At 35.6% G+C, this 22,166-nt stretch overlaps 1 protein-coding gene across 1 annotated transcript; it reads right to left on the reverse strand.

Moving 5' to 3' along the window:
* Positions 1-1,454: 1,454 nt before the first annotated feature.
* On the reverse strand, positions 1,455-20,989 carry LOC110093133 (serine/threonine-protein phosphatase PP1-like). The gene is made up of 4 exons (XM_020817928.2): positions 20,498-20,989; positions 14,892-15,451; positions 14,596-14,819; positions 1,455-1,814 (listed from the first exon to the last, which is right to left on the reverse strand). The coding sequence occupies exons 1-3, from the start codon at positions 20,697-20,699 to the stop codon at positions 14,631-14,633; spliced, it is 951 nt and encodes a 316-aa protein (XP_020673587.1). The 5' UTR covers positions 20,700-20,989; the 3' UTR covers positions 1,455-1,814; positions 14,596-14,630.
* Positions 20,990-22,166: the final 1,177 nt, after the last annotated feature.

Raw genomic sequence — 22,166 nt, forward strand, 5'->3', positions numbered from 1 at the left:
ATGTTGGTTTTTGTCAATAGCGTTATTTTGTATCTTAAACAAATGTTGTGCAGCAGGTAGATATTTGCTTAGTTTGGGATAGTTTTTTATTGTTTTTTAAAATAATTTTTAAGTACAAAAATTTGTAATTGAGAATTTTTTTGTATTAAAAAATTGTTTTAAAAGGCAGCAAAAAAATTGTCTCAAAGTCAAACAAAGCCATTGACAAACTCTTCAAGCTGAGGTTTGATCTGATTTCCTCTTAATGTTTTTTTTTCTCCATCTCTCCTAATTTAGGATAATTTTAGCCCAATGTTTTTTGTAATTTTATGATTTGGAGAGATTGTTATTCCAAGGAATATGATTTGTACTACAAAGTTCTCATTCTTTTAAGGCATGAATATGTAGCAGATCTTGAGAGTTTTAACAGTTGGCTAGCTCGATCTTATTTCTCTGTTGTGATAGTTAAATGAATGTTTTTTTTGTCAATAGCGTTATTTTGTATCTTAAACAAATGTTGTGCAGCAGGCAGATATTTGCTTAGTTTGAGATAGTTTTTTAATTATTTTTTAAAATGATTTTTTGAGTAAAAAAATTTGTAATTCAAGAATTTTTTTGTATTAAAAAGTTGTTTTACAAAAAAATTGTCTCAAACAAATCCATTGTCAAACTCTTCAAGCTGAGGTTAGATCTGATTTCCTCTGAATGTTTTTTTTCTCCATCTCTCCTAATTTTAGCCCAATGTTTTTGTAATTTTATGATTTGGAGAGATTGTTATTCCAAGGAATATGATTTGTACTACAAAGTTCTCATTCTTTTAAGGCATGAATATGTAGCAGATCTTGAGAGTTTTAACAGTTGGCTAGCTCGATCTTATTTCTCATTTAGAAAACTCTAAAAGTTGGATAAGAATCCAAGTAAAGATTAATGCATTCGATTTTTGGGAATAGGCTTAGAAAATTTTTATGCCAACAGAATCATACCAATCTCAAATAAATTAATATGGATGCAACATTTTTATATGACCAAAGTTTATATTGAAAAAAACCATATTCACCAAATGAAAATCAGAATAATAAATGTTTTATTTTATTGTGAAACTGTATATATACACTTTTATAATAGAAAGATTATGTTTAGCAGACAGGCTTAACCACAAAATAGAACGTTTCATTTAAGGTTATTTTTTTCATAATTTTTTATTTTTTTTTCATAATTTGAATGTAGCTTTCTTTTGAATGCAGTTTTCTTTATAATTATGAGAAGTTTTTTTATAAGGCTTCATCTTTGAACATTATTTTTTTGCTATTTTCAAATAACTCTTATAAAAAAATTAATAAAAAAAATTATCCCAAATGAAAGCTTCGTTTGGAACAACTTGTTTTTTTTTTTTTTTTTATTTGAAAAGCAATTTTTTTAGTAAAAAAAATTATACCTTATTATAAAACCCTTAGAACTCATCAGCAACTTTCATATGAAAAAGGTAATGAAAATCCATATGATGTCTTGGCCAACAATAAATCGAGGAAGTTAAATGTTAAACTGAAACAAATTAGGCATACAGAACAGCAGAATCTTAAGCCAAAGCCTTTACATAGGATCACTGCATATACAACTAATGGTGTTTATGAAGGAATAAAAACAAACCAAAAAAAGGAAAAATAAATCTGGCATTTGCCATTCTGAAGGGTTTGGGTTTGCCCATCCACGCATTATCCCTAATTACTTTGCATCATAGATTTACGGCTCGGTAATTTAAAGAAACCGAGACATCGATCGTCAAGCAAACCTCCATGAGCACCACACAGTTAGGGTTTAGAATAACTGAAATAGACCTGACAGGTTAAGAAATAAGATCTGCAATCAGCATTAAAAAAATAAAAAAAGATCAACAATCATCAAGCAGGGAAAAGGTTAGACAAGAAATACCAATAGTTGAATCATAATTAGAGAAGCAAATTGTCTGTTCACTTGTGTTTTAGACATTAAAATTGATGGCATGGGGTACAAATCAAAAGAAGTGAAACAGTAGAGGGATTATTGATTGCAAGCCACAAATGAGTGATTTGAAACTATAAATGGTGAAAATTTGACTGATCAAGACCACTACAAGAAGGAAAGTGATGAAGACACCTTGTACAGGGAAAAATTTTGTGGTAGTACAGTATGTATTTCACACCTGAGGATCGAAACATATTGCAAGCACCTCTTTCACATTAATTCCCAAATACTTAGGCTTCGTTTGAGACAGCTTTAAGAAGCAGAAAGAAAGCTTGTCCCAAACGCAGCCTTAAGCTTATGGCATACTCGACAAGATGGCCTAGGAAGCCATCTTGAAAACTGGTTTGGGGAGCAAATACCACTAGATCTAGAGAAGCAGATGAATAAAAGACGATCATCAAGATGAAGAACAATCTTTATGATTAGTTGTATAAACCTTTTGGTCTAAAAACCACTCCCAATAATTTAATGCAAGTAATGACTCGGCATGCACTCATTCATCGAGAAATTCCGACTATACTTCAATGATATCCTAATTTTTAGTCAACCTAGGGGTGTCCAACCCAACCTAATGATGAGTGTTCGAAATTCTCAACTAAGAGAAGTAGTGCATCCACTGGAAAAAAAAAATCCTCGACCTCTAAAATTTTTTAAGATTCCTCGTCTCTAATGAATGTGAAAAAATTCGATCAATTAAGGTTTGACATGTACCAACCAGCACTGATGAAGTTCTCAACTTCTATGGATTGGCAATATTTTGCAAGCAATGCATTCATGGTTTAAGAACAATTATGTCCCTAGCAACCAAATGCTTAAAAAAAGATAAATTTAAATGGACTGCTATCACATCAAGAGCATTACTCAAAATAAAGGATCTCTTGACTAGCTCGCTTGTATTGAAATTGCCTGATTTCAGCAAAATTTTCTAACGTATCCTATGATTTATCAAGAGTAAACATGTTGGCGTCCTCAAGCAAGATGGCCATCCAGTACCATACTTCAATGAGAAATTTAATAATAGATGATAATGTTAATTAAGATATGATCACGAATTGAGTAGCATTAGAAGAAGTGAAATGAGCAAAGAATTCTCAATTATAGTAGAATAACATCAATGATCCATAAAAACTAATCAATTTTCATTAGTTATGAAAATTGAGATACCTTAGGGAATACTTCTTGTAAATAACACATTTAAGGGGGTAAATAAATCAAGCCAAACTCGAGCTGCCCTCAATTTGAGCTTGAGATTGATTGCTTAATTGAGGCTGAGGTCAAACTCGAGCTTAATGCAAGTAATGACTCACCATGCACACATTCATTGAGAAATTCCTAGTATACTTCAATGACATCCTAATTTTTAGTCATCTTACGGATGCCCGCACCCAACCTAATGATGCGTGTTCGAAATTATCAACTAAGAAATGTTGTGCATCCCCCAAAAAAAAAAAAATCCTCCATGACCTCTATAATTTTCTTAAGATTCCTTGTGTCTAATGAATATGCGAATATTTGATCAATTCAGGTTTGGCGTGTGCTATAGTTTCTCAAGAAACTAGCCTTCTTCGACTGTTATGCCAGTGGCCAGATGATGAAGCTATAGCTTCTCATGAACCTCATGTAATAGCCCCTCAGCCCTAAAAATCCCCTCAGCTCCCTGAGATTCTTTAGAAGTTGCCATCTAATTGGCAGCCACACCCTCCTGAGATATTATATGTCTCAAGTACTCCACCCTGGCCTATAAAAAGCAACATTTCTTCAAATTGGCCCTCAACTGCTACTCCTGTAACATCTCTAGAATTGTCATCAAATACTCCAAATGTTCCTCATCTGACCTGTTGTACATAAGGATATCATCAAGAAAGACCAGCACAAATCTCCTGAGATTGGGTCAGAACACCCTGTTCATGATGGACTGGAAGGTGGCTGGGGCATTAGTGAGGCTAAAAGGCATCACCATAAACTCATAATGTCCCTCATGTGTTCTGAAAGCAGTCTTTGACACGTCCTCTTTCATTCGGATCTAATGGTACCCTGACTTCATATCTATCTTGGTGAAGATAACTGTCCCACTCAGCTCATCTGTCACTGTGATGGAAAACTTGTCTAGCATAGTTTTCTTATTCACAGCCCTGTAGCACACGCAGAACCTCCAACTCCCATTCTTTTTCTTAACCAACTGGACTAGAAAAATGGCTCATACTAGGCATGATAATCCTTGCCTCCAACATTTCTCTGATCAATTTATTGATTTCATCCTTCTAAAGTTGAGGGTAATGGTATGGCCTTACTCTGATGGGTGACATCTCTTCCCTCAGGGTGATAGCGTGCTCCTGCTCCCTAAGTGATGGCAATCCTTAAGGTGATGGAAAGATCTCACTGAACAGCTGAATCAATGGTTGTACTGAAGAAGGAATGTCTCCACCCTTCTCCAATATGATCCCCTCTAGCCTCTGTAGCTCCCCCATCTCTTGTATGCTCCTCGTCATGATTTTAAGTGACATCATGGCTTTGGATAGCCCCGCATCTCCCGTGATCACTACACTTCTACCCTCCACCATCAACTCTATCGTCAATGCTCCCCAGTTGACCTTGGAATTCTCCAAGGCCTGCAACCACTTCATGTAACAACACAAACTCTTAACTATCGAGATATTGTGCGCTTTGACATAAAAGCCTCACGATTTTGTCCTATTAGTGTAACTTCCCAATAGGTCACCCATCCTAAAATTGCTTCGAGATGAGCACGCTTAACTGCGAAGTTTCTTATAGCAATTTCAACCATTACACCAAAATGTCCCTCGATGTTTACGAGTTTTACTTCTTTTACTTAAGAGGTTTCACAATCTCCCCCACTTTCCTCGTCGGCATCGTTATCTCAGAATCATCCACTAGGCAGATAGAATTCTAGAGGTGAACCCTACAATTTCAAGTGGTGGCTCCATCATGTAGCACTTTGTTTCATACAAGGTTTAAGAGGTGGCTCTCATGACACAACATTTTGTCTTATATGACACTTAGTTCTCATCTTCCGGCTGGTGTATTGCTCAGATACCATTTATGATGCCCTAGAATCTAATTCTTCCTAATTAGATTTTGGGGCATCACAGTTAATCCCAAAGATGACATCAGTGCTTCCTAACTCCAATGGGAGAAAATCCTCCCTCACCTACACCCCCTGTATGATCAACACTATTTCCCTACATATCCCACGGCCAATCTTTACCTTCCGTATACCCATCATCACTCCATAGCACCATGTATCCACCAATGTCACCCCCAATTGGTCCACAATCTATTTGGAGATAAAATTGTGGGTCACCCCATTGTCAATCAACACCACCACCTCCCTGTCTATTATTTCCCCATTCAGTTTCATGGTATGACTCAGAGTGAATCATACAACTAAGTTCAGGGAGACCTCTGTCACATATATATGCAACTTATCCTCCTCTACCCCTGTCTCTCCCACCTCCCTCAATTTTCTCGTCATCACAGACGGTAAGAACCTGAATAGCTCGGTTCTTGCAACGTGTCATAGAGTATGCTTCTCATCACATCATAAGCATAAGCCCTTTGCCCTCTTCTCCTACATCTCTCTCTCAATCAGCCTTTAGAAGTCCCCCCCCCCTTCCTCCTACAGGCTTCTCCCTTGGGATCTCACGAAGGTTGCTCGGTGTCGGACCCTTAGGTGCTAAGAGAGTGATAGTCATCCTGTACGAGCCACCTGAACTGTCGCCTCTGGCTCCCTTCTCCTAGTGCTTCTGATCCTCAACCAACTAAGATAACTCCATAGCCTCTCCCAAGTCACGAGATCTCATGATTGACACTGTTGCCCAGATCACTGATTTGAGCCCCTTTATGAAATTTTCCTCCAGAACAGTCTCAGATAGTCAATCCAGTCGACTCGTCGGGTACTCAAATCTCTCGTGATATTCTTCCATTGATCCTTCCTGTACTAGGAAAAGTACTCATAGAAATCCCCTCCCCTACTTGTTTGGAAACATTCTAGTAAGCAATCTTTGAATTCCCTCCAACTCCGTATGGGTCATCTCATGTTTCTCCACTGGTACCAAGCCAAGGCCTCCCCTTCCAAATATAGGCCAACTGCCGTCAATTTTTTCTCTTCTATCAACCCATTAACAGCAAAGTATCTCTCTACCTAGTAAATCCACCCATGTGCATCCTCCCCTTCAAATATGGGCATATTCAATTTTTGAACCTTCGGATCTCCCCCATTTCCCCTGAATCCTCCATAATTTTCCCTTCCCCAAGTGAATGACCCTCCCCAAGTGTATCGATCCTCCCTTTTGTGTTCATACCCAAACCCTTCTTCCGTCAAAATCACCACCTCTCTGACCATAATCCCCCTCTTTTCTTTTCCAATCAGCACCCCTTTGCTCGTACCCCACATATCCACGCCTCTCCCCATACCTACTACCTCTCTCCTCCCTCTGGAAAGGCTCTAGATGGGGGTCTTCTCCCCTCTCCATCCACGCTACGCATCATTTTCATTCCTACGAATTTCAGAATTTGTATTTCTCCCTACCGTCCCCTCTTACCTCTGATGCCGCCATTTGGTTTTGATGATCTCATATTTTCTTCGCCATCTCCTGAAGACCTAAGAACTTGGCTTCTATGGAGGAAATTATATCCTCCACCGTTGCTTTGATTTGGCACATCTTCCCCTTAAGCCGTTCTTCCAACACATCCACATTCTTGGCCGCCATCGATATCTGGATTTTTGTTAGACTCAAAATCTAGATCTCGACCCCAAAAACAACAAAACAAACCACGTTTCAGACACATTTTGTTGCAGGAATTCACCAAAGTAGCCCAAAACCAGCCCGAAAAAATTGCTCTAATACCAATTTGATAGAAAATGTTTGTAGATTTCAAGCAAACTTATCAATCCTAGGAAATCAGCGAGAAATCTCCACCCAATTCCAAGCAAAAAAAAATAATTGATATATTGTATTAATTGATGAAGGTGGTATGACAATACTAAGATACAATTAATCCTCTATTCGAGAGGAGGATCCATCTCTCCCAATTCTCTAGACGTCGCTAGAGCCTAAGAACGCCAAGTACCAAAAGAGAAATCAATAATAATCAAGATGGAAGAACCCTAACCCTAATGCAAAACCTAATTTAAAGCAAACACAATAATCCTCCTCTAAAAGACTTAACAGCTCTTTGCTTAGTTTGCCATAGCCGCCCCCTCCTTTCCCTTTGAATTCCCAATTATAGTAGAATAACATCAAGGATCCCTAAAGTCTGATCAATTTCCATTGGTTATGAAAATTGAGATACCTTAGTTAATATTTCTTGTAAAAATACATATTTAAGGTTGTAAACAAATCAAACAAAACTTGACTTATTAGCTTATCGAGCTAGGCTTATAAGTCATTTATCGAGTAAAGCTCAATAAGGCTCACGAGTCATCTAAACTTAGTTATATAGCTACATAATCTAATGACAAGACCTTTACTAAAATAAGTGAAATTTTGAAATAATGGATAGCATGTTTAGAACACAAAAGGCTTATGGTTCAAAAAACAATGATTAAGTAATGCAATTTTAGTAAATTTGATATTATAAATTATCAGTCAAGAAAAGTGTTGTGTGATAAAATATTTAGAAATATCATATAAAAGAATTTCTATATAAATGAGGATATAATTTTTAGGATTAAAACTAGGTAGTTAAATTAGAAAAGTTCTCTCGAGCACTATTTGAGAATATCATAAAGAGAGAAATTATTTTATAAAACTATAATTAGGGCACGGTGACAAATGAAATGATATACTATGATTTTTTAAGGGTAAGCTAAAACAAAATTAATTAAAATAGTCAGGCATACAGTGCAAAAAAGCAACACCAATTAGACAATAAAACTATCATTAAATGCAACTTTGAGAGAAATGATTAGTGAAGGAGGATCAAAAAAGGCCAATCCTAGGCAGTAAAGAACTAATGATGATGCCAGTTTCCTCCGGAACTACAATATGCATTATTTTCAAACAGTAATTCTTTGTTTTAATTCAGTTCTTCTGCAGCAGGACAATAATTCTATGGAATAATTTAAAAAATTATCATCAAAATGAATATAAATCAACTCTCAGCACTTGAACGTGATGCATTTGGTATATCAGGCCTGGAACAATCAATTATAAAAATTTCAAATTTTTCAGTGAACGAAATAAGAAAGCATAAAGCTGATGTCCTAAAAAATCTCCCACCAGATACACGATGCCTAAACTTGACTTTGTTCTCCTATTTTAATACTTCATATCATCATCCAACACATAATGCTTCAAATAAATTCAACGAACCTTTTCGCCGCCCCAAAAAAATCTCGGTTACTTTGTTTAAAAGAAAAGAGATGGGAATACATATGCTCATTATACTGGAGACCACGTTCAAAGGGTTAGGATCACATCAAAATCAGATATCATGATAATGTAAAACTTTCAAATAAATTTACTGTCCACAGATAGTACCCTCCCTCCCCACGCAACTGAAGTAATGCACCACAATTTAATCCAATTGTTATGAAAATCATATAAGAGTGGGCTAGGATATCACCGGTACATCACAATTTAACTCGATTGTGATGAAAAATAAACAATGCTTGACTAGGTTAGAATTGCTAAATGAACTTTAATAACATTGAAAATGAAGACGATAATTAGTAGAGAAAATTAGAAGAATAATAAATATTAATTATTTACAAGAAACTAAATGAAAAGTAGAAAATACAGTGATATTGGAGAGGGTGATAAATTATTGCATGTTGGAGAGATAAAAAATAGAAATAGGTTGGAATCATAATAGATATAGAGTTGAAAGATAAAATTGTTGGAACCAACATATTAGTGGTACAGTAATTTCTACTAAGATAATTATCAATTGGGAATGTGAATATGTTAGACCGGTCCTCTTTGGACTGGTCCAGCCGGCCCAATCCATTGGGCCAGCTCGGTTCGTCTACAGGCGACGGGAACTGGCGGAAACAGAGGGGAAGCCGGCGGAAGATTCAGGAGAATTTTGGGTGGGGTCCACTTGTTTTTGAATTTGTATCTTGTAGCCAAAAGGTGTGGGAGCAAGGGCAATTAGGTCCTTTTATATTATTTTTGAATTGTATGCATTAAGTAGGGAGAAAAGAAGAGATTAGGGTTATGGGAGATTTGCTTTGAGTTTTCTTGTTCTTCTTTAGTGGCTAGGGCTCTAGATTGAATTCTAGAGATTGGGAGAGAGCGATCCTCCTCTCGATACAAGTCTTTTTCTCCAAATTTCTCTCAGTTTTACTCATTTTTTCCACTGTTTTTACTGTTTTCCTGCTCTGGACAGCAGTTTCTCTTTGATCTTTGCCTTTAAATTGGTTAGGAAATACTTGAACTCAAGTATTTCCTATCAGAATAGTGCTTATTCTTCTCAATTAAGATTAGAAGAAAAGTTAAATAAATCAATTCCAGGAAGAGAAGGATAAACTACTACAACATCTACATAGGGAAGAAAGAATATTTATTGAAAGTAATTTAAATGGGTGCATAGATCTTAACACGATGAGCTATGAGAGGATTCATATTGTTTGGTTATGGAATAACAAAAAGAAATGCAAAGGGAGAAGATTTTCTTTATTTTGCAGAAGCAGATTATGATCTTGTAATGGTAAACACATACTTTAAGAAATGTGAAAATGTACCTTACAAAAGTAGAGCCACCAATATCACAAATAAATTTTTGACATAAGGAAATAAATTATTCTTGCATATACTACAAGGATTTACCATGAGAGTTTTGAACCACACTACATATAACAGTAGTTACGGATGTAAATCCTAGCAGGCTAAAAATAATCAGAAAGAATTATTACTTTAAGATGATGTTTTGAAAATAACAAAAAAATGAGAAATTGCTTATCTACAAATATAATTTTCTAAGGGAGGTAAATTATAATTCTTTGTTGAGCCAAACTGTATATAGGAAGCTAGTTTTATTAAGAAGAATATTGTAGAATTTCTAGAAGATATTAAAAAAAAGGGAAAATTTGAATTTCTAGAAGAGTAGCTGGGATAAAGCTAATGATAATGTTGATGATGACCATACATAAAATTAGTATAAAAGGATTACTAAGGAGAAAGGATAAATTTTAGGTACTTTGTATAGATGATGTTCAAAATAATATTAATTTGCGAATAATATATTTAACATCTTATACAACACTCAACAAAATTGAATGAAGAATAAAGAATTATAAAGCAAACACAAATAATTTAGATAATGCTAATGATAATGATAACTCTGGTCCCTAAGTCATAATCCACACTTCATATTAGGCCTGTGTTTTTAAAAACACTTCATTTTGATCCCTGGCATATAAGATTTTTTCATGAATGACTTACAAAACATTAATTAAGAGAACAATAATGAAAATAATAAAACTTTTCACTCTCTTTCCTCACTCTTATGTTTCCAATGCAAATAATATTCATCATAGGCGCCTTTGTCAATGAAGATGATGATGGTGTTTGAAGACAATTTACCATCAATCTATTGTCGAGCCCATGCAAGCCACGCAAATCTGCATGATAGAGAGATCATCCTGAATAACTCAATGAAGAGCATGCATTCATTCCACTTAAATGCCTAATACATAATTCTTATCAACACAAATGGATCAAACAAGTGGATGTCAAAGAACCTATGTTGAGTAGAGAACACGATCATGTGTACCAAGTTTGTGGATGGTGATCACACTGACTTCAACAATGTTGGCATTTAGAACCTAAGGCGATAAATCTTAAAGCAAAGAAAGTCGTCTCGTCTTTCCATCTCCTATGCTATTTTTGTTGGAATTTGAGTGTAAAATTTCAAGGGTTTTAAGTCGGGCTAGATTCTTTTGTCACCATGCAAGATGTTGGAAAGCAAAATTCATAGCAGACTTCCGTAGTGTTAAACAGAATGCCTAAGAGACTCTTAATAATATAGCCGAATCCGATGCAACTGGTGCTAGCAACATAGACTACCACGCTTTAACATCATGTAGATTCAACAAGCTTGCTTGGAAGTCACAAGATTTTCGATAAACGTGGCATGACAATCATGCCCACCTCTAGCCCACAAGTTTAAACAAAATTAAGCTATCAATCTAGTGTAAGAAGCCAAAAAAACTCTATGAAGGTGATGCGATCCGCCTCCCGGTCGCAGAGCTAGGGACGGCACCCGCGGGCGAGCGAAAGCCGCGGGGGGGAATGCCGCGCCAGTCGGCCAGCCGAAGGGGAGCGCGGGACGCGACGGAGCGGCGGGACGGTTCGGCCTTGAGCGGAACCGGTCCAATCCTGGACCGGTTTGGCTCGGGTCTGCCCTGAGCTGGGCGGTTCATTTTGGGCAGCCCACTAGTGGGTTTTGTTGGTCTTTTGGCTTGCTTTAAGTAAGGAATAGAGGGAGATTTCTAGGGTTATGCAAGATTTGAGTTTTCTCTTAGCCTCCTTAGTTTCTTTCTCTTGTTTTTCTAGGGTTTGTAGTGGGAGACCTTGTCCTTCTCGAAGTGGACAAATTGTATCTTGTTTCTCTAGGATTTTGAATGCAAATGTTCTTGTTCTTCCTCTCATCCCTCTTGTGTTGATTTTTTCTTGGATTTGGAGGAGAAATTTCATCTTGAAGGAAAATTAGGGCAAACCCTAATTTGTGAAACCTAAGGCGTATCAGAAGGTTTGCATTTCAACTTAATAACCAATAGGAGACCATAATCAGGGTTTTTCGGTTACAAATTTTAATTGCATTCAAATTTAAGTCAAAAAATGTGTCACGCGTGCTAAATAAACAACAAACTTTACATCATTAGCCCAAAAAGTCCTCCATGAGTACTGACTTTTAACCTCAAGGACCAATTAATATATTAGAAAAATGCGACCAAAATAGAGGGTTTTAAAAACATGAACAAACAGAGTTTATAACCCAGGAATTTTACTGACATTTATCCACGTTAATATTAATAATAATTCTGTTTTCCTTGCCTAATCTTACTATCACTAACAGATTAAAAACAACTGATTGTTATATTATTTCACCAAATAGACAAGTTATCTATTCTATATTTTTATTCTAGCAGTTTAATTATTTGTAAAGCATCAGTGATGAGGACATCCGGCCTTGGAAAGTCTATCAGAGGTGTGGTCGTCGATCTACGGCCTCGATCGCGCCGCTCTACTTTAGATGTTCATTTATATTATGTATTAGTTAAGGGTTTAGACATGTGTAAGCCCTAGGGGCATATTAGTACTTTCATTTGTCACTCGTATTGGCTATTTAAAGCTTTCACCTCCTTCTTTGAGGGTTAATGAAGAATTATTACTGAAATTTCTGCTTGGTGTTCTTGAGAGAGGTTGAGAGAAAGTTAGGAAAAGGAGCCTAGGAGAGGCCAAGCGTAGTACCCAACAACCACCTTCAGTGAGCTCTTGGTTTTTCTGTCTTCCCCTCTTGTCCCCTCATTCCTTCCCTTCCACCGCCGGCAAAGCCCCTACCCATTCCCTCTTCTACCTCACGGTCAGCCTTCCTCTCTTGCCCCTACAATCCCGTCGGCCTCCCTCCCCCACGCCACCACCTAATCGCAGGTCCTCTCCAACCCAAGACTCAGCCGCCGGCCTCCCCATCATCCCCCTTGGATCCCAAATTAAATCCCCCATTAATACCTTCCATATTTGGCCTCTTGTATTTTAGGAAATAATTTGAATTTAAATTCAAAATAATTTGAATTTCAAAAGTTTTCTAATTAAGCCCAATCCCTATAGGAAATAATCCCCATCTTAAATCTGAGATTAAATCTCAGATTTAATTCTCAATTACAAATTAATTCCATGGTCCACATACAATCCTCCCCCTCTCTCTCTTGGCCGGTCCCATGCCCCTCTCCCCAAATTGAGTGCTTTCCAAATTTGGGTACACATCAAAGGAATTAACTTCCCAACTCCAATCAAGGATGCCGCCCCTCCTCCATCTCTCTTATCTAATTAAAATCCTTCCTTAAACCCTCAAATCAAGCTCTCCCTAACCTTTCCCAAATCCAGCCGGCCCCTCCCAAGCTATCACTGCCGTTTCCCTCTCGTTTTGGAACATCTGGCTTGCTGTCCACACATATTAGCAGGATCATCCTGTTGTCCTACACTATTGGAAATCTTGAACTGCTATCCTAAAGTTCTCAGCATCATCTAGCAGTCGTCCAAGGTTTTTATAAGCATTAGAAATTGCTAACCAGCATTTCTCAAGAGCCAAAACCGCTGTCAAGGCTCTCATAGTGAATGTCCAGACACCCCTAGTTGCTGTCCAGCAACCCCGACAGCTTTCCTGCTGCTGTCTCGTTGTCCAGAAGGCCTCCGACTGTCGTCCAGGTTTCCAAACCCTGACGTTGCTCCCACTCTTTCGCAAACCTTCAAACGACCACACCGGAGTTTAGTAACTATTTTTCTTTGGGTAAACTCTTCCTCCGACCCACCTATCTTCTTAGTCGTTTTTCAATTGTGGTCTTATTAGATTCATGAAGATAGTGTTAATGTTCCTCCGCTAAAGCCTAGTAATTTTAGAGAGTTGAGTGAGTGGATTCTCATAGTGATTAAACTCATTGTTAATCTAGGGATATCTTGTTGAAAACCTCTCCGTATGCTTTGTTTGAACTATTGATTGTTTGAAGTCTTAAATTTATGTGTGTAGCTTGGTCTAAACTGAAATCACCCCACTCTTATTTTATTTCATTGTTCAAATCACTTAAAGTTAATTCTTACTATTGTTTTCAACAAAGAAGTGTGCAAACTCTTTAATGATCATTGTTGCATCATTTAGTTCTACATCAATCAGCCCTTATGTTTTACATGTAGAAATGAAATTGCTGATCTTTTCTCCTTGTATTCTTTTTTCTATATGGAAAATAAATGTGAACTTCTAAAGTTCTAATTTAAAAAAAAAAGGAAAAAATATGCTTAAGAAGATATGGTTTAGCTAATTTGTTGAATCATATTTAGAATTTTTTTCATTATTGAACAGACCGAAAGAGATTTTTTCCAGAAACCATGCATATAAAATTCACTACCCATCCACATAAAATAAGCTAATAAAAGTCTGTACAAACAGCTAAATATTTGATGTTGCTGATATTAAGTAATTAAGCACTGCTTTCAAATGCAACATTCAGGTCTAAATACTAGTAATTTTATTGACACGATAATTTTCATTTTATTTATCTTATGAAATAAACATTTAGAATCATTGTTACTAGTCTCAAACTCAAATGAAAAATATCAAGGGTCTGCACAGTATCAAATGCTTTATTATTACCTATTTGTGTGCACCCGGTCACACACAAAAAAAACTATGCCACTTGATGCATGCGTATCATGAATTCTGAGATTCAATTATAAAGCAAATAACTAGAAGATGCCTATCAGGTTTAAAAATTAAAAAATGTCCCAATACCATGACCAATCAATACAAAAATAAAAGGAATCTCTATTAAAACCTGGGAGAATGATAACTACGCATCTAGACTCTCAAGTAAAACAACAGGCTATAATAAATGAATTATAACAAAACAAAAATTTTACAGTCAATTAGCCAAACCTTAAGCAGAAACATAATAGCAGTATGGATGATTGTCATATTTTTGTTGGCATCAAGAACTTTGATTTCTTCTCTGCAGGCTTTAGGATTTGAAAAGAGCACATAAGAGTTTCATCAACACTCATCATTGCACCAGCATTATCAAATTCACCACAATAGTTTGGGGCTGAAAATATTGTCACAAGTTGTCTATCAGCAAAAAATTCATATCCCTCCTCCACGACCTGGAAGTTTAGAAGAAAATAACAAATCAAAATACATGAAAACTAAAAACAAATATATAAAAGGACTCTAACCTGATGTGCACGACAAACAAGATCCAAGTCATGTTTTATTAGAAAGTCTGATACTTTATCTGCACCAAAAGTGTATGAAACCCCTCTGTCATTCATTCCCCAACCTTGAATGTCCCTACCAGGGTCTGACCAGAGTAGATCACATATTAAACCAGTGTCTGGCACATCAGTTGGACGAGTAATATTCTTAATCTGGTCCAAGTTCGATAAATCAGGAGAAAGGCCACCATGCATACAAAATATCTTGTCATCTATGAGAGCAGCTACAGGAAGGCAGTTAAAGCAATCGGTGAAAACCCTCCATAGCCGCACATTGAATCGGCGCTTACATTCATCATAAAATCCATATATTCTATTTATGGACGCACATTCGTGATTTCCTCTAAGAAGAAAAAAATTCTCTGGATATTTGATTTTATAAGCAAGAAGAAGGCATATGGTTTCCAGGCTCTGTTTTCCACGGTCCACATAATCACCTAAAAATAAATAATTGGCCTCGGGAGGAAAGCCTCCATACTCAAAAAGCCTTAAAAGATCACTGTATTGGCCGTGGATATCACCTAGAAATTGTACCAAAAGCAAATCAAATGGCAGAGCTAATGCAAAAGTCATGGAAAAAGGGTTAGAACTCTTTTTTTATTTTTTTAACTGAGAAGTTTGTGAACATTTCTCATTGATGAAAAATAAAATTTATATAACAAAGACGAAAATTAGGAAGAACACCAAAAAAAAAGGAAAAGAGAAATTTAAGAGGTATAAGAGATCAGCCCTTGAGGTTAGAAGCAATATGATTGTCCTCCATCTAATTGTTGATTTTGACCAACCTCTTGCCATTAGTGTCATTAATCCAAGTAAGCAAGACTGATTATATTGATCCAAAGGAACTTCACTTCTGCTTGTTAAAGCATCCAGTATTCCTTTTGTTCCATATCACAGAAGAAGGCGTCCCATAGATCTCTGGAGTCTTTTCTGATGAATTCACTTTTCCAGGAAATAAAAATTATGTTTAAGATAGTAATAGGTAAGAGGATGCCCAAGCGATTGTGGAGTTTTCCATGCATTTGAGATAGAAGCACATCCAAAGGAAATGTAAGTAGTCTTCTAGTTTGTCAATGCACATATCACAAAAAGCAAAGATGGCAATCCCTTTTAATAGACAAGAGACCTTAATAGGGATTTTATTCGAATAAGAACTCTAGTTTTGAAAGGAGAAATATATTTCAAATCAAAGAGTGAAAAAGTGTAAGAACACCCCCATTAATCAAGAATGAGTAAAATGAGCTGACAAAAAATATACCAATAGATGATGAAAGCAAATATGGGGTGTCATTATCAAGTTCAAGATTGAATCAAATGACGTAAGAGATAAACAAAGCTTATTATAACCATTTAAATGAAAATGGGTGATACTTTTCTAAAGCCCGTGCCAATCATAGCTACTGGTATGAATAGAAGCAGCCAAACTATCATAATTACTAGCATAAGTATAAAGATCTCTGAATTGGATAGCCAGTGGGCAAAAAGAAGTTCACCTATTCTTCCAAAAAATTAAAGTTACTACCACATGAAGTTTCCAAGGGTTGTTTGACCAAAAGGGATCAAAATCTTTAAAACTCATTTAATAGAGTTGGAGCAATGAGAGACATTACTGGACAAAAAGTCCAAGGGCGCACTGAGTTCCTAGATACTTTTCACAAATAATTGAAGCAAGAAAAGAATCATTGTTCATTTGTAAAGACATCAAAATTCATTCAACAAGGAAAGATGAACTCATACTACGGAGGTCTTTGATACCAAGGACTCCATTATCTTTTGGTCTATAGAAAGTCTTCTAGTTGATGAGATGAAGACCACTACTAGACCCATCCCCTTTCCAACAAAAATTCCTTCCAATACAGTAAATCTTTTAATGCCCCAATTAGGAATCCAAAAGAAAGAAAAAAGTATAGAATAATAGAAGATAACACCGTTGATAAGCACAAGCTTGCCCACTTTAAATAGCAAGTTTCTTTCCAAAAAGAAAGCTTCATTTGAATATTTCCAATGAGAGGCCAAAGAACACGCTAGATGCTTTAAGAGCCCAACGGGATACCAAAGTACTTAAATGGTAAAGTTTTTAGATAACATCCCAAAATAATAGTAAGAACGGCACTCATACCAAGGTATATCATAATAGAGGATTTGGAGAAGTTAATTCTAATGCCAAAATCTTCCACAATGATGTTTAAAACATTCTTGAAAATATTAGCTTAAAAGAAAAAACACACAAAACAACACAATATTATCAACGAAGACAACAACATCAAGCCTTTATCCCACTACATGGGGTCAACTACATGAATCTTTTTTCTCCATTGTGTCCAATTAAGAATCAAATTCTCATTTAAATCTAATAAAAAAAATATTTCTAATACTTTCTACCAAGTCTTTTTAGTCTACCTCTACCTTCCTTAACATAGGTCAAATCTTATATATCTACTCTTCTAACCGGTCATTGGAAGCCGACGTTTTATGCGATCAAACCATCTAAGGCGACTCTCTCTAATCTTATCTGCAACTGGAGCTACTCTAACCTTTCACGTATATACTCATTTCTCATTCAATCTCTAAGAGTGAAGCCACTCATCCACCTGAGCATTCTCATCTCTGCAATACTTAACTTAATTTTATGCTTCTCTTTTAATGTCCAACATTTTATGTCATAAAGCATTACAGGACTCACTACCATCTCATATAATTTTCCCTTAAGTTTGAGAGGCATTTTTCTATCACACAATAGGCCCAATGCATTCCTCCACTTCAACTATCCAACTTGAATTCTACTAGTAATATCCCCATCTATTTCACCATCACTTTGAACAATAGACCCAAGATATCTAAAGCGTTGCTCTTATTAATGACTTGATTATCCAAAGTCACAATCCCCCCAATAGATATATTACTACTAAAATTACACTTCATGTATTCGGTTTTAGACCTACTCAAACGAAAACCTTCAGACTCTAAGGTTAACCTCCATAATTCAAGTTTACCTTCAACTCCCTCTCTAGTCTTATCAACAAGAAGAATGTCATCAACAAAAAAGCATGCACCAAGGTACATCCTCTTGCAAATGTCTAGTAAAAACATCCAGGACTAAAGCAAAAAAATATGGGCTTAAAGCAAATCCTTGATGAAATCCAACTGAAATAGGAAAGTATTTGGTCAAACCACCTTGTGTTTGAAAATAAGTAACAACTCTTGCATACATATCATTAATGACTTGAATATAAGCATTACTAACTCCTTTCTTTTCTAGAACTCTCCAGAGCACTTCTCTTAGAACTTTATCTAATGCTTTCTCTAAATCAATAAATATCATATGTAGATCCTCCTTATTCTCTCTATACTTTTCCATCAAACCTCAATAAATGTATAGCTTCCATAATGGACCTACCCGGCATGAATCCAAATTAATTTTGAGAAACATTAGCATCACGTCATAACCTATGCTCAATAACTCGCTCCTATAGTTTTCAAGTATGAAACATTAACTTAATTCCTCTATAATTCTCACACTCTTGAGCATTACCTTTATTCTTAAAAATAGGAATCAACACATTCTCTACCCATTTAGCATCTTCTTAGTCTTAAAAATAGGAATCAACACACTCCTCTGCTCATTTAGCATCTTATTAGCAACTATCTGCCCATTGAAATCATTTTTGTTAAACATCATTTCTTCAGCAAGTATATGTTGTAATAATTTGTCGAACTCTTCCTAAAATTGAATTTTTAAACTATCTTCCAATCAAAACTTAAAGAGTAAGCACTGATTACATTCATAATGGGTTCATCAATAATTATCTTAATAGCAATCACCAAACAAATAATCTCATTTACCTCAAAAAATTTATCTCTCAACTCTTTATCTTTTGCTATCTTTCTTAATAGCAATCACTAACCCCGTTTACCTGAAAGTATTTATCTTTCAACTCTCTATCTACTATTATCTTTGCCCCATTCCTATTATTAACAATTTTAGCATATAATAACTTATAACCTTCTTCATTGTCATTGGATTTTTCTACTTTCAATTTCGTTTCTTATAAAGAAATAATATGTATTCTTCTTCTAATCATTGTGTCCACCAATTATACATCATCATCATTAATCTTATTCCAACTATTTGAGTCAACTTTATGAATCCTCATTTTCCATTCATCCCTATTGAATGTTGTTGGAGGTGTAAAAACTATTTGCAAATATTATACATAATTTCTATCCAAATTAACTTAAGTCTAGCTACCCTCATTCATAATTTTCTAACACAAAATTTATCAACTCTTTCAATGATACATTTTCTACCCTTCACTATGAATAAACCAATTAAACCTATTTGTAATTACCTTATCTTTAGTTTATATCATATACATTTTCCCATTCAAAGTCCAAACTTCCAAATCTAACTTAGATTTAGACATAGCCTTTGTTTTCTTTGTATCATAATCAAGTCAAGTTGTAACACGTCACTTAAGGATGATATCCTAGCCAACCCTAGCTTTATTTTCACCATAATCGGGTAAATTGTGTCACATCACTTGGGGTGAAATCCCAACAACCCCCTTGCCTCTTTCTCATTACAATTAGAATAGGCATTGATGAATTGATTTTGTGGAAAGCCTTAATACCAGCAAAATTTAAATTTGGATTCATTTCATTAATTTTGGCATAGTTTAAAGAATGGATATCAACCTAGCATCAGCATTGAACCTTTCCCATCTAACTTGGGATAGGTAATGGCAATTATCTAAGAATCGAAAATGCTCATTTCTCAATTTATACTTTCTAAAGTTTTAACTTTTTCCACACATTCATTGTACTTTCTAATTTTAAACATTTTCAACTAAGGTATTAGTGGCTACAGAAAAAATTCTTAAGCTCTGCAATTGACATTCAAATTTTAATTGTTTCAACTAGCCCCACGCTAATAGTAGAGCAATAATATATAAGCATGTGGAGAAAACTGTTCCTTATACCTATAATTGACATCATCATTTATTACCTTGTGACAACTATTTAGGGTCTTCTAATTTTTATGGCTGCAGAAAAAATTATCTAGCTCCACAATTAACATTTAATTTTTAATTTTTAACTAGCTCCACCCCAAAAGAAACAGCAACAATAACTATGCATGAGGAGAACACTTTTCCTCATACCCATCATCAACAAAATCATTGATAGCTTTAAGAATCGCCATTTTGTATTTAGTCATACCTATTAGATGCTCCCTAAGCCCATAACTCTATTCTCCAGAAATAATTTTGAATATTTTCTATTCGAATTGCCTTGGGCTAACCATTTTCCGCAGACCCATCCAAAACAAAAGAAATGCAGGAGGATGACCCCAAAAAAAAAAAAAAGTAATTAGCCGATGCACCTCGTTCCGTCATCTAAAAGCACAATTACTCAATGAAACCAACCATCCTTTCTAAAAAATATCATTTATTTAGAATAGTTCTAATTACCATCCTAAAAGCACAACTTCTCAGTCTCGGGATCTCCAACAGGAAAATCGCATAGCTAAAACTTTCAATACAGAAAAGAATGAGAAAGGGAGAGCAAACCGCAGATCTTGATGGGGGCTTCGAGCTCTAAGAGATTGGGCTGCTGGAGAAAGATCTCCCGTGAGACGACGCAGAGCTGACGGATCTCCGCCTCGGAAAGCTGCACCTGCTTGCCGGGCCTCGCCGATCGCACCTCAAGCAACCGATTGATGATATCGTCGAGAAGGACCGGGTCGATCCCCTGCCCTTGCACCACCGCCATCTCCTCTCCGCTGCTCCTCACACCGTCACTGATGTCAAAACCCTAGCGATCACCGGAGCCAGCGGAAGCCAGATGGACGAGAGAGTGAGGGGAAACTGCAATTAGCCTAAAAAGGCAGGGTTTTTTTAGTGGATTATTAGCAATAACAAATAACTAATAATATAATATAAGAAAGGCGAGGTAGAGGAAGGTGGTCGGAGGGAGCCGGAGCCTGCAACTACGTAAGGCGAAGAAAGAATTATTCTGTGGAACTCCGGACAAAGCTCCGCTTACTCCAACGGACGGACCGTAAATGTGGATATTTATTTCTATTTAGGGTTTTAAATTTAAGGTAAGATATCTTCACCAGCCATTTTAATTTAGTGTCTTTGTTTCTTTTTCAGAAAATCAATCGTAAAAGCTTTCAAATATTTAAATTTTTTACTTTAAAAATTTTTTATATATGTTGAAACAAAATAGAGAAAATGCTGGTAAATATGAAGACTTATTTGGAGGAGGATGTTGCTTTTTTAAAACAGATGATATTCCGACAGGATGTGGATGTTAAAAATGGGTATGTAGACATCCAGGAAATAAAATAGTTGAAGACTTGAAGTTAAAAAGACTACAACTAGAGGGAAAGCTATGTTTATGAAATATTGGTTTCAACTTATTGATAAAGTTCAAACTCCTTCCAAATTTGACTTACTGTATATAAGAATGTAGTCGTTATACACAGTTTTAAAATTACGGCATTTCTAATGCATATTACTATACATATTCTCTATATTTGTTGCGTATTAATGCTTATATTCTGTGTATAAATATTAGTGGTGTGTGATTTCTGCGTGTTCCTGCATATTATTGCTTATATTCTACATATTTGCTGCATATTACAACTATATTTTGTGTAATTGTTACATACTTGTTGTTTACTTGTGTATTTGTTTCATATTTATTTTTTATCTGTTGTGTATTTATTACGTATATGTTGTGTATTTACTTTGTATTTAATCTATAATTGTTGTATATCTACTACGTATTTGCTGCATATTTACTATGTATTTTATAGGATGTGTATGAGAATGAGAATGAGACATATGAGGTTTATTATAGTTATGCCCATAATGTTGATTTTAATGTTCACAATGATCATCCAGTTACTGACCAAATTTCATAAAAATAAAATGCAAGAACTTTGTATGCTCAAAATTTGGTTTTAATAAGATACCTAATATAAATTATTAAATGAAATATAAAAAATCTGACATCAGAATGGGCTGCCCAGCTATAATTAGGTTTACAATGGATGAAGCTAAAAATTGAAAAGTTAAAAAATTTATTAAAAGACAATCGTGATTTATCTAGGCTAAAAGACCTTCGTCTTTTTAGATCATTTAGGATGATGTATGATGAGAAACTTCAGTTCTTAAATTAATGACAGAAATCAGGATAAAAACTATTGATGTATTTTTCTACGATCGCACC

Source organism: Dendrobium catenatum, unplaced genomic scaffold (genome assembly GCF_001605985.2).
Source record: "Dendrobium catenatum unplaced genomic scaffold, ASM160598v2 fragScaff_scaffold_1211, whole genome shotgun sequence".
NCBI lineage: Eukaryota > Viridiplantae > Streptophyta > Magnoliopsida > Asparagales > Orchidaceae > Dendrobium > Dendrobium catenatum.